The sequence below is a fragment of the Nycticebus coucang genome, chromosome 23, assembly GCF_027406575.1.
Source record: "Nycticebus coucang isolate mNycCou1 chromosome 23, mNycCou1.pri, whole genome shotgun sequence".
Classification (NCBI taxonomy): domain Eukaryota; kingdom Metazoa; phylum Chordata; class Mammalia; order Primates; family Lorisidae; genus Nycticebus; species Nycticebus coucang.
This window is the reverse complement of record NC_069802.1, coordinates 4,336,541-4,353,255: the sequence shown is the minus strand read 5'-3', so window position 1 is coordinate 4,353,255 and position 16,715 is coordinate 4,336,541. Positions and strand designations below refer to the sequence as shown.

At 43.5% G+C, this 16,715-nt stretch overlaps 1 protein-coding gene across 5 annotated transcripts in view; it reads left to right on the top strand.

Moving 5' to 3' along the window:
- Nucleotides 1–8,706: 8,706 nt before the first annotated feature.
- SPATA18 (spermatogenesis associated 18) overlaps nucleotides 8,707–16,715 on the top strand; it is a 34,260-nt gene continuing 26,251 nt past the window's right edge. For 3 of the 5 annotated variants that reach the window (XM_053577729.1, XM_053577728.1, XM_053577730.1), the window contains exon 1: nucleotides 8,722–9,029. In XM_053577729.1, coding sequence (XP_053433704.1) covers nucleotides 8,943–9,029 — 87 coding nt within the window. In that variant the 5' untranslated portion in view covers nucleotides 8,722–8,942. Of the gene's footprint in view, nucleotides 9,030–16,715 lie in introns of all 5 variants that reach the window. The other 2 variants (XM_053577731.1, XM_053577727.1) reach the window with 1 other exon arrangement.

The window sequence follows — 16,715 nt, the reverse complement described above, 5'->3', positions numbered from 1 at the left end:
GCTCAGTTTCTGAGAGTAGAAGCCTCACGTTTATTTTGCCAACTTCTTTCCCGCTTAGGTGGCGAGATACCTGGTCACTGATTTTCCTGGAACCAGATCCCCCTTTGGCCATCTGAAGACCAGCCAAAAGGCACGGGACAGATTCTGTCTTGGGCCTCCGGAAGGAACCAATCCTGCTTTGTGCCTTCTGGCCTCCAGAACTGTTGGGTGATGCCACAACGTTGATGGTTCTTTGTTTCAGCAGCTCTAGGAAACGATACGCACCTTCAATTCAGCATGTCCAGAATTTGAACTAAAAATCTTTCTTCCTAATCTTCTTCCCTTGATACCATCATCCAGTCAGACATCTCGAAGTCCTTCTATACCATTTCCAGAGTGATCTTTCTAGAAGACAGATGGCTCGTGTAACTCCTCACCCTGGAGCTTATAACTCTCCAGGGCCTTCCATGATAAAATGTAACGCCTTGTATTAGCATGTAAGGATCTCCTTCACCTCCGGTTCCCATCGACCCCTTTTTAGCTGCCCCCTCTCACACTCACCCTTCCCTCCAGCCGTGGGCAGGGTTGCACTTCCCATCTGCTTGCCTGAACTCAGCAGGTTCTCAGTGTCTCTGCCTTTGTATGTGTGGGTCTTTCTCTATTTTATCTAGCCGTTCTCTTGTTCACTGAAACTCAGCTCAAAGGACATCTCTTCTGGAGAGCCTTTCTTAAACCTTCTCCCCATCCATGTTTTATTTCTGTGCCCCTCTCCGTGATCCTCAAGCCCACTGCTATTGTTACATCACGCTGCACTGAAATCCCTTTACTTACACGTTGTACTTATCTGTGAACTCGTACCTTTCCAAATTCCACCCATCTCAGTCCAATTTCTCCTGACAATTACAGTCCAATCTCATTGCTCTCTCCCTTTAACTGTTATTGCACCAATTTGTTGTGACAGCCATTTCATACCTAATATACGAGTCTGTGTTATTTTACTTTTCATGCACATGCTGTTTGCTCCTGACTAGACTTAGTTCCTTACAAAGCAGCAGCAATGTGTAGTTATTCCCATGATGCTCCAAGTCCTGAACACATTAAGAACCAAGTTCGTAATACATACTTAACAACTCGGATGAGTAAATATTGGATTAATTTCTTCTATCGAGTAGAAATATTACGAGCATGTTACTAGCACCTAAGTATCTCTGATCTGTGTCCACACTAATGCTCGCATACAATACCCCAGAGAAGCATACTGTGTTCACCCTGAGTGGTGCCTCTTAAGTGCTTTTCCTGGGTCCAGTCCCACCTCCTGAAACTTAACCTTTAGAACCTCCAATTTGACTGAGGCAAATAAAAGACTCATCATACCATTTTCCTGTTTACAGCCTTTTGCTCCCTCTCCCTTGCCTATGAAATACAGATCAATTTCTTTATCCTGATATGCACGTCTCATCATCTGAGTCCAATCTGGGACTATCTTTCCAGTCTTGTCTCTGACCCACGACTGTGCCATCGTCATTCTGGATTGGTGGTCTTCATTCACTGCCTGTCTTTTCAATGTCACACCTCTTTGCTACTGTTCTTCCTATTTCCGTTTGCTGTGCTCTTCCTGAGGAACTCTCCATCCTTCCAGAACTGGCTCTAAATGTCACCTTATTCCAAACTTTCTCTGATCCTTTCTTCAGGAAGATGGGAAAGGAGGTTAGGAAAGAGGTATTGCTTCCATAGGATTTTATATCTATTCTAACTGGTCACATTGAACTGTGGCTATTGTATCTCTCTTTGGAATGGATTGTGAGATTGTTGGGAGCAGAAAGTGAGCTTGATTTTGGCTTATACACAAGGCAGATGATTGTGTAACACTAGCGATCCAGTAAAAGTTTATTAAACACGCAGAAAAGCATCACCAGTCCTAGGGCTTACTGCTCTCATGCTGATCCGTGTCTCTCTCCTGAGGCGCTTAAGGGCACCAGCAAAGTGGACTGTGCTCGCAGCGCCACTGCAATAGCTTAATAGCTCTCTCCTCCAATGGCCATTTTCACAGAACTAGGATTTTGCCATTGCCTTTCGGTGGCAGAACTGAAAATACTGAGGGCAAGGATGACTTCTTCTCTGAAAAAACTATCATGGAAACCCAGGTTGAGATAGGAAAGTCACCCTACATCTACCTTTTTTTCCTTTTAATCTGTATCTGTTGCTCATGTTCCGTCCTGTATTTAGGTGCTAAGGTGATACAGGTGCAATATCTTAATATATTCCTTTTGTTTTTGTGCTTTAATCAATAGGGGGCATGAAATAATTGTCAAAAAAATCCTGAACTGGTGCTCTGAGTGGGGAATGTTCATTGGTCTGACGCAGGAAACAGCATCTGTGCTTCTGCCAGTTGGGGAAGCTGCTTTAGCTCAGATCCCAACCGGTTTGCTCTTTCTCCAATGGGTATTTTCAAAAAATCATTTCCTTTCACTCAACAGAACATAGAACAAAAAAGGACAGAATGACGCTCCAAATGGAGAACTCAGGGCACTCCAGCCAGAGGACACTGACCGTGCAAAGAAGTGCTCCACGACCTGCAAAAACAAAGTGACTGGGAGGCCTTGGCAACACCTCTGGTAAACACTGTATTTAAAGTCAGCTGCACGCAAGGAACAGCAAAGGCAAAAAGATTTTCTTCAAATAGCACTACAGGCTTTGATCCTAAGAACAAGATCCTAAAATAGCAATAGACAAGAACAGCACGGCACACCCAGGAGAGGATGAAGGGGGCTTGAAAAGTATTCAAGCCGGAATGCACGTCATTCTCATAGCTACTACACTGGCTGAGGGGTCGCGACTGGCCTTAGTGAGGAAAACTAGAAATGAAGATGCACATCCTCTTGTATATGCTTGAGCTTATAGCATGTGTTTGTGTTTGGATTAGCATGAACTGCATATATGTAGCTCTCACTTCACTGAGGAGATTCAGTTAATCTTTTGTTGGCTTCTCAAAAAAACTCAAATTAAAAATTTCTTCAGCTGATGGACCTATGTAAAATTCAGAGTAGATAAAATCGAGGAGTTTCAGAAACTCCAGAAGCGTAATGTGCCATCTAGATGTCTGGAACATTACGCTTCTCCAGAAAAAAGGGGTCCTGGTTTCGTAAGTAGAATTATGACATCATAAGGTCAATGAACTGTTACATTTGTCACCTTCTGCCTCAAGGCCACTATGACATCATATGTAAAGCAGTCAATCATGTCCTTTCCTTCCCTTTTCTCTTTTCCATTCTCCCTTCCTTCCCACTCCTTTCCTTTTTTCACATCCAATTGCTGTGCTAAAGATATAAAGCTAAATAAACCTCCCTCCTTTTCCTCAAGAAGCTCACCGACTTATAGGGAGCACACAGATGTAGTGTGATCGCTGCAAGGACATTAGCATTCAAAAGTTAAAGTGTAAAGAAGAGTGTGACAGCACACTCAGAGGGCTCGGGGAGGTTAGGAAGTTTGTTGGTTTTGGCTGGGTTTAAATTTATTAAAAGTATAGCTATAGAGAAAGTCCTTGTTTATTTACTGGGGATTAGAAATAGTAACTATTCCAGTAATCCTGCAGATGAAGTGGCAAAAAGGTGTTCAACTTTTGATGATTGGATGAAGTTCTCAGAATCAAGGCTTAAACCCAGACCAGGTGTGGTGGCTCAGGCCTATAATCCTAGCACCCTGGGAGGCTGAGGTGGGTGGATTAGTTGAATTCAGGAGTTCAAGACCAGTGTGAGCAAAAATGAGACCCTGTCTCTACTAGAAATAGAAAAAAAGCTAGCTGGGTGTAATGGTGCCTATGTGCCTGCAGTCTGTGCTACTCAGGACGCTAAGGCAAGAGGATTGCTCAAGCCCAGAGTTTGAGGTTGCTGTGAGCTGTGATGATGTCATGGCACTTTTCTTTTTATTTTTTTGTAGAGACAGAGTTTCACTTTATTGCCCTCGGTAGAGTGCCGTGGCGTCACACAGCTCACAGCAACCTCCAACTCCTGGGCTTAGGCAATTCTTCTGCCTCAGCCTCCCGAGTAGCTGGGACTACAGGCGCCCGCCACAACGCCCAGCTATTTTTTTGTTGCAGTTTGGCTGGGGCTGGGTTTGAACCCACCACTCTCGGCATATGGCTGGCGCCCTGCTCACTGAGCCACAGGCGCCGCCCGTCATGGCACTTTCTATCCAGGGTGACAGAGAGAGACTCTGTCTCCATAAATAAATAAATAAAGAAAGAAAGAAATAAAATAACTTGACCCAAACTAAACTGTGAGCTGTGAGCCAGAAATTGGAACAAAGGGCAAGATTTATTCAATCCAGAACCTACCCAGTATGGTAAGTAAAACAGCATGAAAGAATGTCAGAACTGCAGGAGATCTTTTTTTTTTTTAATTTTTTTTAATTTTTATTTATTTATTTATTTATTTTATTTTTTTTTTTTTTGTAGAGACAGAGTCTCACTTTATGGCCCTCGGTAGAGTGCTGTGGCCTCACACAGCTCACAGCAACCTCCAACTCCTGGGCTTAGGCGATTCTCTTGCCTCAGCCTCCCGAGTAGCTGGGACCACAGGCGCCCGCCACAACACCCGGCTATTTTTTGGTTGCAGTTTGGCCGGGGCCGGGTTTGAACCCGCCACCCTCGGTATATGGGGCTGGCGCCTTACTGACTGAGCCACAGGCGCCGCCCACTGCAGGAGATCTTAAGAGCTCATTGAGTTCATTCTTTTCATTTTATAGGGGAAAAAAAAATGTGGCTCAGAGTGATTAAAGACTTACATGAAGTCATGAGAATACACTAATTGGCAGAGCATGAGATAAAGCGACAGTTGTCTGTGCTCCATGTTTATTGTTTTTTGAACTTCTCTAAAAGTTGCCCAGATGATAATGTTCCAAAATAAAGTATGGCAAAATTTGAGCATCAAAGCATTCCTCAGATGGAATCTTTTTTTTTCCTTTTATTAAGTCATGTACACATAGATCATGAATACATTTATGCATATGTGGGGTACAATGTGTTGTTTTTTTATACAATTTGGAGTGCTTACATCAAACTAATTAATATAGCTTTCGCCTCTTCAGATTGAATCTTAATAACTATCTGATATTTTCTTTCACATTAAAAAAGTAGGCTTGTCAGTTTTTAAAGAAGAATCTCAACCGTGTTGACAACATGCTTGTAATTTAAAGCATGTGGACTCTTAAACAGCAACATAAACTATTTTCACTCCAGGCTCTTGCTCTCTCTTAAATTGCTATTCAGCATCCACCAAAAGCTCTACTAACTGTCATTTAAGGGCACTTATGAAGATATCCACTTATTCCTACAGGTATGGAAATTCTAAGCTTGTAACAAGTTAACAGTCGTGTGAGAGCCAAAAAAATTGGGTGTCTATTACCTGGCTTGTTCTTTGATGATATATTCTAGTGTTCCTTCCATGGCATTGATCAAAGTTGGCTTCAAGAAACAATCTTGATTTTCTTTAAAAAAGAGTTATTAAAGACACCTGTCATCTAGGTTGTTCTATACTTTTTGAAACAGGATACACATACTTTACAATTGGTACCAGAAAAATGTGTTTCCATTCAAAGAGCTGGTATGTGTACTTCAGAAATCAAATCAGCATAATCGTAAAACTCATTTTCCTTTCTTCTCCAGATTCCATTCAGCCCAAAAATAACTATAAATGAGGCTCAATCCTAGTTCAGAGGCATAAATTTGAGCATATTTGCTTTTTCCTTTAAAAGGTATTTCTAATCTAACAATGCTGTTTTCTTCAAGTCTTTTATTATAAGCCATCACAGATAACTTTTATGGAAGTAGTGGGGGAATAAATAATAAGTACATGAAACATTTTCTTTGGGGTCATTGAGTGGAAGACCTATGTTTCTTTGTTACCAATAAACACAAGTTCCTGCTATGCACAACACATCCTCCTGAATTCTAGAAAAACCAGGCTGTACATAAAATGACTGCAGGCCTGTGGGTCTTGAATCTAGTTGTGGGCTAGAGCGTATGCAGAGATAAATAATATCAGATAGCATATTCTAAGGTGATTTCAAAGGCCCATTCTATCTTAGGACTCTATAAGTCTAAATATTACATTAGTAATCTGGACATTTATCCACAGCATATTCTGTTTTGAGTCAGCTGCTTAAATATTGATATTTTACTTAACGTTTTTCTGAGGGTGGTAAAGTTTTGGGGTAACTATTTTCCTGAGCAACATTTTATGAAATAATTCATGCGCATGGTAGAAATCTGGAAAATCAGAAAAGGGAGCAATTAAATCACCCATTATCATACCTTTGCTTCACATTGTATAATTTAACATGTATATAATTTATTGTTCTGCTTTTCCCTCAGCATTATATAATGAAAATTCCTAGATACTACATATTCTTCGATAACAAGGTTTATTTTTATTTACTTTTTTTTTGAGACAGAGTCTTACTGTGTCACCCTCTGTAGAGTGCTATATCATCACAGCTCACAGCAACCTCCAGCTCTTGGGCATAGGTGATTCTCTTGCCTCAGTCTCCCAAGCAGCTGGGACTATAGGCGCCTGCCACAACGCCTGGCTATTTTGTGTTTGCAGTTGTCATTGTTGTTTACCTGGCCTGGGCCAGGTTCAAACCCACCAGCCTCAGTGCATGTGGCTGGCACGGTAGCCACGATGCTACAGGAGCTGAGCCAATAACAAGGTTTTCATTAAACAACACTTCATTGAAAAATTTGCCCAACTATTACCTTATTGTTGAAAATTTAGATTGTTTCCAACCTAGCTTTATTAAATACTGTGATCTACATTCCTAATAATAATGATCATAGCACTTATAGAGGACTTACTACAGTATTACATATATGCCAAGGATTGTGCTACTTTACATCAATTATTTTATTTATTTATTTTTTTTGAGACAGTGTCTCACTATGTTTCCCTTGGTAGACTGCCATAGCATCATAGCTCACAGCAACCTCAAACTCCTGGGCTCAAGTGATCCTCTTGTCTCAGCCTCCTGAGTAGCTGGAACTACAGGAGCCTGCCACTACACTGGGGTGTTTTTAGACACGGGTGTCCTCTTGCTGAGGCTGGTCTCAAACTCCTGAGCTCAAGCAATCCGCCTGTCTGGGCCTCTCAGAGTGCCAGGATTACAGGCCTGAGCCACCACGCACCACACCTGACCCTATACATCAATTATCTTATTTAGTCTCATGAATTCTTATGAATTAATGAATTCATGCATTAGTCTTCATGAAATCTTATGAATTAAGAATCATTTGCCCACTGCAAGGAAAAAGAATTTAACCTCTAATTTGTCTGACATAAGCAAATGCTCCAGTTTTTCTGTATGTGACTACAAAAGGGACTCTTTGAAGATTCCACTTGTCTAGTGAAATATGCGATGATTAGCTCCAAATGAAGAAAACTGAGGTTTTTCTCAATTCCCTTTCTTCTTCCATATTTTTTTTTTCCAAAGGAAGATGTCTAATGAATATTTAGTTATTTTGGGCTGTTTCCTCTTAATATTAGTATTTATTATTCTACTCTGATAATGTAACATGTTGTACCCTTGTAAGACCTTATTTTGGGGTCTGTAGAAAATAGGAACACAGGCTCCACAAATGAGCCTTTCATTTTCATTAGCAGACAGTAAGACCACTGTAATTAAGAAAATGCAAACAAGAGGCAGTGAAAATTCTCAATTTTACAATACTTAGCTATGTGCAACATTCATAGATTTTCAAGTACCTGAAAAAATGCAACTGAGTTAAACTAGCCAACTAGCTGGCTGAGGCCCTGATGCACCTCCACTTTAGTGACTAGGTGAGAAGGATTTGCCAATAGCACGTTTGATGGTATATAAAACAAGGACTTGTTTCTAAAGTGCTTAATGATGGCTGAAAGGAACCATTTCTTACACAGTTCACATTATCTCTGCGAATGACAGAACGTTTACTTTGGAAATAGCTCCAAGCAAGGCCTCAACTTCCACAAAGTCCCAGTTACAGAATTCAAAATTAAATGTAGCTTTATAATGTTCAAGGACTCTAAAAAATGTACTGACATAAATTCTGCTAAATCTTACCCAAACCTGAGAGAATAAACATTCATCTGTGAACTAAAATCTATTGTCGTCGGCACCCACCCGGTGGGTCGAGGAACAAGGCAAAAGATAGAAGTAGGAAGAATTGAAATTTTAGTTACAGCAAGTTTTACACAGGTAAACCCCGGTTATTAAAGGAGTGAGAGTTTGTAAGAATAAAGGAAAGGGCCAAAGACCTGACTTCCTTTGAGCCTACTCCGATTGTCTACGGAGCGTCAGCTTTTGCTTTTCTAGACCCGCGCGGTCCCCCAGAGCCCCGAGGGAGGGCCGCCCCGGGCTTCCGGCTGCCCCCGGCCTGCGTCGCGACTCGTCTCTGCGCCCCCAGGGGTCGCGCCGCGGTGCTCGGCAGTGCGGGCGCCCTGCAGCCCGCGGCGCAGCTCCGGGTCTCCACGGCCTTGGCGCCCTCGCCCTCCGCCAGCAGCAGCAGCAGCAGCAGCGGCGGCGGCGGCCACTTGGCGCGGCCCGGAGCGCGCGGCGGGCGGCCGCGGGGGGGCGGGGCGGCGCCGCGTTGCCACGGTGCGGCCTCGCGTCCCTGGCAGCCGGCCCGCCACGTCAAGGTTTGTTTAATAATCGCCGGGGTATTTAGCGCCGGGGCCCGGGGCGGCGGCGGGGGAGCCAGGAGCGCGCGGGGCAGCGGATGAGCGCGGCGGCGGCCCAGGGCACCTCCCCCTGGCTTCCCGATCCCTGCCCGGCCAGACCCGACGGGGAGGATGGAAACAGCAGCCGCGCTCTGAGCCGCTCGGGAAGACGACACCCTTCCCACCCTATCACCCAGCGGTCCTGCGGAGACCTTCCCCTAGTCCCCTCCACGTCTCCGTCTCCCGGCGCGGGGCCGAACAGAAAAGCCAGCCATGGCGGAAAACCTGAGGAGACTGGTCTCGCACGAGGCCTTACGGACGTTGCAGGGACAGCTGGACACCTGGCTGAGGGAATACAACGTGAGTTTGGGGCGGGGAGGACGCCGGGGCTCGCCCTCCGCTCCCCGCACGGCCGTGAGCCGGGCCGGAGTCCGCTGGTGACCTTTTTGCAAAGCCCCGCGTCTGTGATTCCTAACGAGGACCTGAACCTGGGAGCGAGATCGGCGGGAGGGAAGGGCTCTTGTGTGCCGTCCCCTCCTCTCCGGGGGGCCCACGCTGGGCGCGACTCCGGGCGTCCAGGGGAGGGGCCTTCAGAGGAGTGGTAACCAAGGACGCTGGCGGCCCTAGCAACCGGGGAGCCCGGCTTCCTCTCCGGGTTTGGTCCGGCCTGCCACTCTCTTTCCCAGCCCCCTCATCAGGCAATCCATAGCCTACCTCGGGTGATTTTTCACTACACTCCTCCTCCCCCCTTTCTGCAAGTCTTCGCACTCGGAGGATACCCAGGAATTTTTTTTTTGCTTTAAAAAATTATTTTATTTTGAAATGTGTCATGCATATAGTACATAAAAATAATATGTACAGTTTACATATTATTCTCATTAACAGAATAATGAGAACATCCATATACCCTCTGTTTAGACTAAAAAGTAGAACATTGCCATTACCTCAGAACCCACCAATGAGCCCCTTCCCCTGATTGCACCCACACCCTCCAAAGGTAACCATTGTCCTGACTTTTATGAGAATTTGACAATCCATGAGTGTATCTTGTTTTTCTGACATTATATAAAATTAATCATACCCTGAGTGTTCTACAATTTTCTTCTTTTGCTTGATCATCAAAATTGACATTCATTCTCTGTGTGATCCTGGTTCTTTCCTTTTCACTACTGTAGGGTATTATTTATTTATTTATTGTTATTATTATTATTAGAGACAGAGTCTCACTTTGTTGCCCTAGGTAGAATGCCATGGTATCATAGCTCACAGGAACCTTAAACTCTTGGGCTCAAGCATTCTCTTGCCTCAGCCTCCCAAGTAGCTGGGACTACAGATACCCAGGAATTTTATCAGAACAGATTTGTATAAACATTACCTAGAAGTCAGTGGAATGGACGCTTTTTAACATTGCAGGGGTCACCCGTGTGCTGGTCAGCAAGGCGATTAAGGCACAATTTCAACAGGAGATTTCAGAAGGGTTGTTACCCAGGCATTTGTAAGAAGCCAATATCCTGTCATCAAACCCATAGTTGCTCTTCAAATCTCATTAATCCCCACCCCCACCCAGCTTCCCTGTAATCTCACCCCCACCTCCCACCTAGTAGAACTGCCTAATGAATTTGCTCCCTAATTGGTCAGTCCGCCTCAAATAGGAGTCTCCTCTTCTTTCATAATGTTGCAACAGAGAGAAAGAGCACCCAGACACCATGTTTATAAGAGGAAGGGCTTTATTCACCAGCCGGGAGCTTAAGGCATAGAAGAATTCCAAATGGCTCTGCTCCCCAACTGACTTGGTCTTTCCCTTTTTATTGATAGTCAAAAAGTACCACCCCACAGGTACCCTTCTCCTTGGCCAGTTTGAATCAAGCGGGAGATGCTATTCCCGCCCCTACAGAACTACAGGATTTCACAAAACTTGGAAATTTCCAAGTTTCAGGAAGTTAAGTTTACAAATTCCCAAGAGCTGAGTCACCATGGAGAGGACCCTGCAGGTGTATCCTTGTGGTCTCCTTGAGAAGACCTGTTCTCCTAGACCTCACCCTTCTCGAGTATCCTTTCTCAATAGCAAGTAGAGCGGTGAGGCAGAAAGAACTGTGGAGGGGGGATGAGCCCCCTAGGTTCTCCGTCTGGCCCTGCATGGGGGAAGGGGAGGAGGACTCTGAGGACAGCTACTGATTTCTCCTCAGCTCTCCTTTCTGCCGTTCCCTGCTTAGTCTCTTTGCTCCTTTTAGAGAACTATTCCTTCTCCATCAAGCAGTCAGGAAAATTAAAAATTACCTTTTTAGGGCGGCGCCTGTGGCTCAAAGGGGTAGGGCGCTGGCCCCATATGCCGAAGGTGGCGGGTTCAAACCCACCCCTGACCAAAAACGGCAAAAAAAAAAAAAATTACCTTTTTATCACAAAAGATCTGTGCTCCCCCCCGTCAATTTGAAAGTACCTCTCTCTACCCAGTCTGAGAAAGGTGTGAATAACAAATCTTAATACTTGTACAGTATTCACCCTTTTTTATTGCTCCATGCTCTAAAGTCTGAAGTCTAAAATAAGTAAATAAATTGTCTTAATGTTTATCACAAATAACACTAGCATTTGGCTGAAAATTCCCTGTACGTGCTGAGAAATGCCTTAGTTTATTGCGTTTTCCTGTCTGGGAAGCACACGCCTCCCATTCAGTCTAGCTTCTCCCTCCACACTCCAAGGCAGAGACTGTGCTCACACTGACAGTGTCTTTCCGTTGGGGCTGTTTCTGGGCTCCATCCTTTTTCTTGAGCTCTGTGGCATCTCTGTGAGATTTGAGTGTTGACATCTACATCCCTCCCTTTCCACTCCTGCTTCATCTCCCCACATATGCGGATCAATCTCACTTCTGTCTTCTGGGCCTGCTCTTACCTGAGCTTTCGTCTCTCTGGCTGCCCACTGGACATTTTCAATTGTCATCTTAAAGTTACATGGGTCTAAAGCTGAATTTAGCCTCAACCCACGCCCCGACCGTGGACTCCTTCCTGACTTGGCATCATTGTGACATACTCCACAGCCCTTTCACTAGCATAATATGTAGGTTCTAACCTCGAAATTCACACAGAATCTGAACACTTTTTACCATCTCCATTGTTACCTTCGTCCACCTTTGATCCTCTTTTACCTGGATTATTAAAAAAAATATTTAATAGTAACCCAACGTGATTCTTTTAAATGGCAAGTCGGATCAAATTACTCCGTTGGCAAGACCCTCCAAACTTCCTATTTCCTTCCAAAAAATTCAAAATTCTGACAATAGCCTTCAACGTCCTACTCAATTGTGCTCATAACGTCTCTGAACTCATCTATGACTCTTCCCCTTGCTCGGTCCACTCCAGCAACACTGGCTCTCTTGCTCTTGAGCAATCCTGCCCAGTGAACGCTCAGAGATGATGGACATGTTCTATATCTGCTCCATCCAACATGGGGCTCGTGGGCACTTGAAATGTGCAAGTGTGCACTGAGGAGCTGAATTTTTAATTTCACTTTGATTCAATTTAAATTCAAATAATCACATATGTTCATGGCTACTGTCTTAGCACAGAACGTGCCGGCTGTGCTCTTGCTTCAGGGAGTTTTGAATTGGCTGTTTCCTCTGCTTGGAAAGCTTTTCCCCTGTTGATATTTGAGTGAGACAGCAACATCTTTGCTTCCTTAGCTCCTTCAAGTCTTTCCTTAAATGGCACCTTGTCAGAGAGGTCCACCTGACCATCCTGGTCACAAGTACAGTTTTCTACCCTCACCCCCATACTCACTGGCTCCTTTCCTTGCTTTATTTCTTCTATAATTACCTACATTTTTTACTTTTTATTTACTCATTTTGCTTATTCTCAGTTCCCCTTTCCCCTCCAATAGAATGTAAATTCTAGAGGCTGGAGATATCTGCCTTGTTTACCTCTCTGTTGTTTTCCCAGCACTTAGAATAGTGCTTGGCGCCCAGTAATTGCTCAACAAATACGTAATGACTGAATTAATGCCAGACACCTGACTCATTTCTCATGTCCAGTGTAGAATTAAAAATTACTCCCAAATATCTTTAATTCAGCTTTTATTTAAAATTGAGTCAAACTATAAGCTCCAATTTTCAATTAGGGGACCAAGTGTGAGAATGTAAGTGTGGTTAACAGCCAGTCTTTTTTTTTTTTTTTTTGCGCAGTTTTTGGCCAGGGTTGGGTTTGAACCCGCTACCTCCTGCATATGGGGCCAGCACCCTACCCCTTTGAGCCACAGGCGCCACCCAACAGCCAGTCTTTATGTAGCTAAAGGGAGAGGATGAGAAAATGTCTATATACTACTTATGATAACATTTCAGTAAAATGTCAACCTATTCTCTTGCTTATCATTTACACTTAGAGTTTTGGTCAATCCTAAGTGCTTTCCTATGATACTACAAGCTAGTTTTACTAGTTCCAGAGACTTTTGTCTTGAAACCTTAAGATGAAACATATTCATTGTAGCAAACTGCATTTGTTAAAATGTTGGTTATAGAGAACTATGTTTGCATTAAAAGCTGTAAATTATGTTTGCTACAGAAAGTTGATTTTGCTGACTATGACCACATTGGTTTGATTCTAATTAACTGGAGCAAAATAAAAGACCACGTATACTCTTTTAGAATAAGGGATGTGATTAAAGTCCTCCCCCTGAGAAAAAGTTATTTTCAAGGAAAATAAATGAGTTAGATTAACTCTAAAACACAATGCAAAATTTTCATTTTCTTCCAACCAGCCGTTATTTGGTTAACAGTTAGATCCTATTTAATTTATCTTCAAAATTTCCCTCATATAATTTCCTTCTTATCCATTTCCATCGTCTCACCTTGATCTGATCACCACCACTTCAGGCACAGCCTTTTCGCTGTGTGTTCCATTGTATCCTACTTATGTTATCAGAGGCAGTATGTGTATATATATATTTTTATTTTATTTATTTATTTTTTGAGACAGAGTCTCAGTCACCCTACCTAGAGTGCTGTGGTGTCATCATAGCTCACAGCAACCTCAAACTCCTGGGCACAAGCAATCCTCTGATCTCAGCCTCCTGAGTAGCTGGGACTGTAGGTGCCTGCCACTGTGCCCAGCTAATTTTTCTATTTTAGTAGAGATGGGGTCTCACTCTTGCTCTGGCTGGTCTCAAAACTCTTGAGCTCAAGCAGTTCGCCTGCCTTGGCCTCTCAGAGAGCTAGGATTATAGGCGTGAGCCACTGCTCCCAGCCTTGTTATCAGAGATAGCATATTCTTTAAATATACTATTGTCTGCCCCAGAATCTTTGGTTTTTCTTTACTTATTTGCTTTTTTAAAATCTTACAACATCTAGCAGTCTTTTGGGTCCTAGGAAAAACTATGCCTTGCTTGATTATTTGAAAAAAATTCCAAGAAGGGATTTTCTTTTTTTTTTTTTTGGCCAGGGCTGGATTTGAACCCTCCACCTCCAGCATATGGGGCCAGTGCCCTACTCCTTTGAGCCACATGCACTGCCAAGGGATAGTTTTCAGTTCTCCTAGAGAAGTGCTAAAACCAACAGCAAAAATTGCCAACTTGTTTTCTTTGAGTTATTAAGGTGATGTTGAATCAGCACAAGCCTCAAGTGTTGATGACTTTCCATTTAAAATATAACTTCCACTGGAAGTTCAGGGACAGTGTGATTTGAACATGTGGCTTTGACAAAGGTTTCTTTCCTGTGTTTACTAAGAATATTGATGAGGGAGCCATGAAGAATCCTTCCTTATTCAACCAAGAACTGAGCCAGTTCTCAAAAGCTTAATAATTCATTAAAAAAAAATGATTATTCAGCTTCTACTCAGTGGGGTAGGCCTGTTTACAATTGTTTCAGTGTACATTTACTCATTAATTTATTCATTCAGCAAATATTTTCTTAGCAGTTAGGTGTGCCTGCCTGGGATAGGTGATGTGAATAGGAATGTGAGCTTCCAACTGGAGCTGAGGAGGGACAGAGGAAACAGTGTGTGGCAAAAAGCAGGGAGGCAAGAAAAAACTAGAGTATTTGGAGATGAATGGGGAGCTGTGAATAGTTCAAGGCTGGGAGTGGAAGTGAGATAGGGCTGAGCTGCTGAGTGGCCAGGGCCAGATGGTAAAGAGCCCTGGTTGGTGTGTAAGGAGTCTGAACTTTCTCCTGAGGGCAATGGGGAGATAGTAAGAGCATTTTGAAGGAAGGAAATGTGTTTAGAGAGTGTTCTAGAAAGCTTGCTCTTTGGCGGTGCCTGTGGCTCAGTGGGTAGGGTGTTGGCTCCATGTACCAAGGGTGGTGGGTTCGAACCCGGCCCTGACCAAATTGCAACAAAAAAATAGCCGGGTGTTGTGGTGGGCGCCTATAGCCCGAGCTACTCGGGAGACTGAGGCAACTCCAGGAGTTGGAGGTTGCTGTGAGCTTTGATGCCAAGCGCTTTATGGGGGGTGATAAAGTGAGACTCTGTCTCTTAAAAAAAAGAAAGAAAGAAAGAAAGAAAGCTTGCTCTAGTTGTTCCATGAAGAGCAAATTAGAAAACTACAAGGAGCAACACATTGTACCCCACATATGCATAAATGTATGCATGATCTATGTGTATATGACTTAATAATAAAAAAAAAGAAACTGAAAGGAGAATGAATGGGGCTGGGTGATCCTTTAGGTAAGAAATTATATGAATTAACTTCTTATAAACCAGCCTGGCACATTTGGTAAACAAGGCCAGACTCTGAGAATGTGAGGTTCATGTGAGGTTTGCTGTCTCAGATACCCAAAAATTTGTCCTGCAACTTTGGTATGGTTTTAGGGATCAACTCTACAAAAGGTTCAGATGACTTTCTGTGCAGAACTGAATTCTGATTACCTAATTACTCTCTAGAGAGGTCAGCATAAGAAATTAACCTTACAGCATTAGCTGTTTTGGGGGAGGTCAACTCTGGCCTGAATCCCTTCTCCCTGTGAGATGCTTTTGTTTTCCCTCGGAGTCCTATGGACTAGGGAGTTAATCTGGGTCAGATGCTCTGAGATTTTTTATTTTTTAAAACTTATTATGTATAATTATAGTAGCAAGTGTTTACTATGCCCTAGATAGACCCTAGATATATAGTACTTAGTATACCCTAGATAACCTCATCCCTGAGATAGGATAAGATTATATCTCTTTTAAAAAATATTTTATTTTATTTTAGACAGAGTCTCACTTTCTTGTCCTTGATAAGAGTGCTGTGGCACAGCCTAGCTCATAGCAACCTCAAACTCTTGGGCTCAGCCATCCTCCTGCCTCAGCCTCCCAAGTAGCTGGGACTATGGGTGCCCACCACAATGCCCAGCTGATTTTTCTATTTTTTTAGTAGAGACAGGGTCTCATTCCTGCAAAAGCTGGTCTTGAACTCCTGAACTTAGGCAATCCACCTGCCTTGACCTTCCAGAGTGCTAGGATTACAAATGTAAGCCATTTGGCCAAGATTATATTTCTTAACGTAAAATAACAGCAAGACGTTACAACCTAGAAACTCTCCATTACTTAATGTGTGAGTAGGTATGGTGGGGAGGGCTGGTAATACAGGAAGACTTCCTCATGCATTCCTCTTTTGCTGTGTTCTAGAAATCTACACCAGCCATAGAAAAGAGATCTTAAAGAGGAATCTCATCTATTTGCTTTAAGATAATCTTTGTGGTTGAAATAGAGGCTACCTCTATGCCAAGATATGCCCAACAGTTGCTTGCACAGAAGGTTGTTGTGATTGCCATGGTGAGTTCAAACAGACTCCCTGCCCACTGTTACTTCTCCTCCATAGTCAACACACTTCCCACATTCTTTTTTTTTTTTTTGTAGAGACAGAGTCTCACTGTACCGCCCTCGGGTAGAGTGCCGTGGCGTCACATGGCTCACAGCAACCTCTAACTCTTGGGCTTACGTGATTCTCTTGCCTCAGCCTCCCAGACAGCTGGGACCACAGGCGCCCGCCACAACGCCCGGCTATTTTTTTGTTGCAGTTTGGCTGGGACTGGGTTTGAACCCGCCACCCTCGGCATATGGGGCCGGCGCCCTACTCACTGAGCCA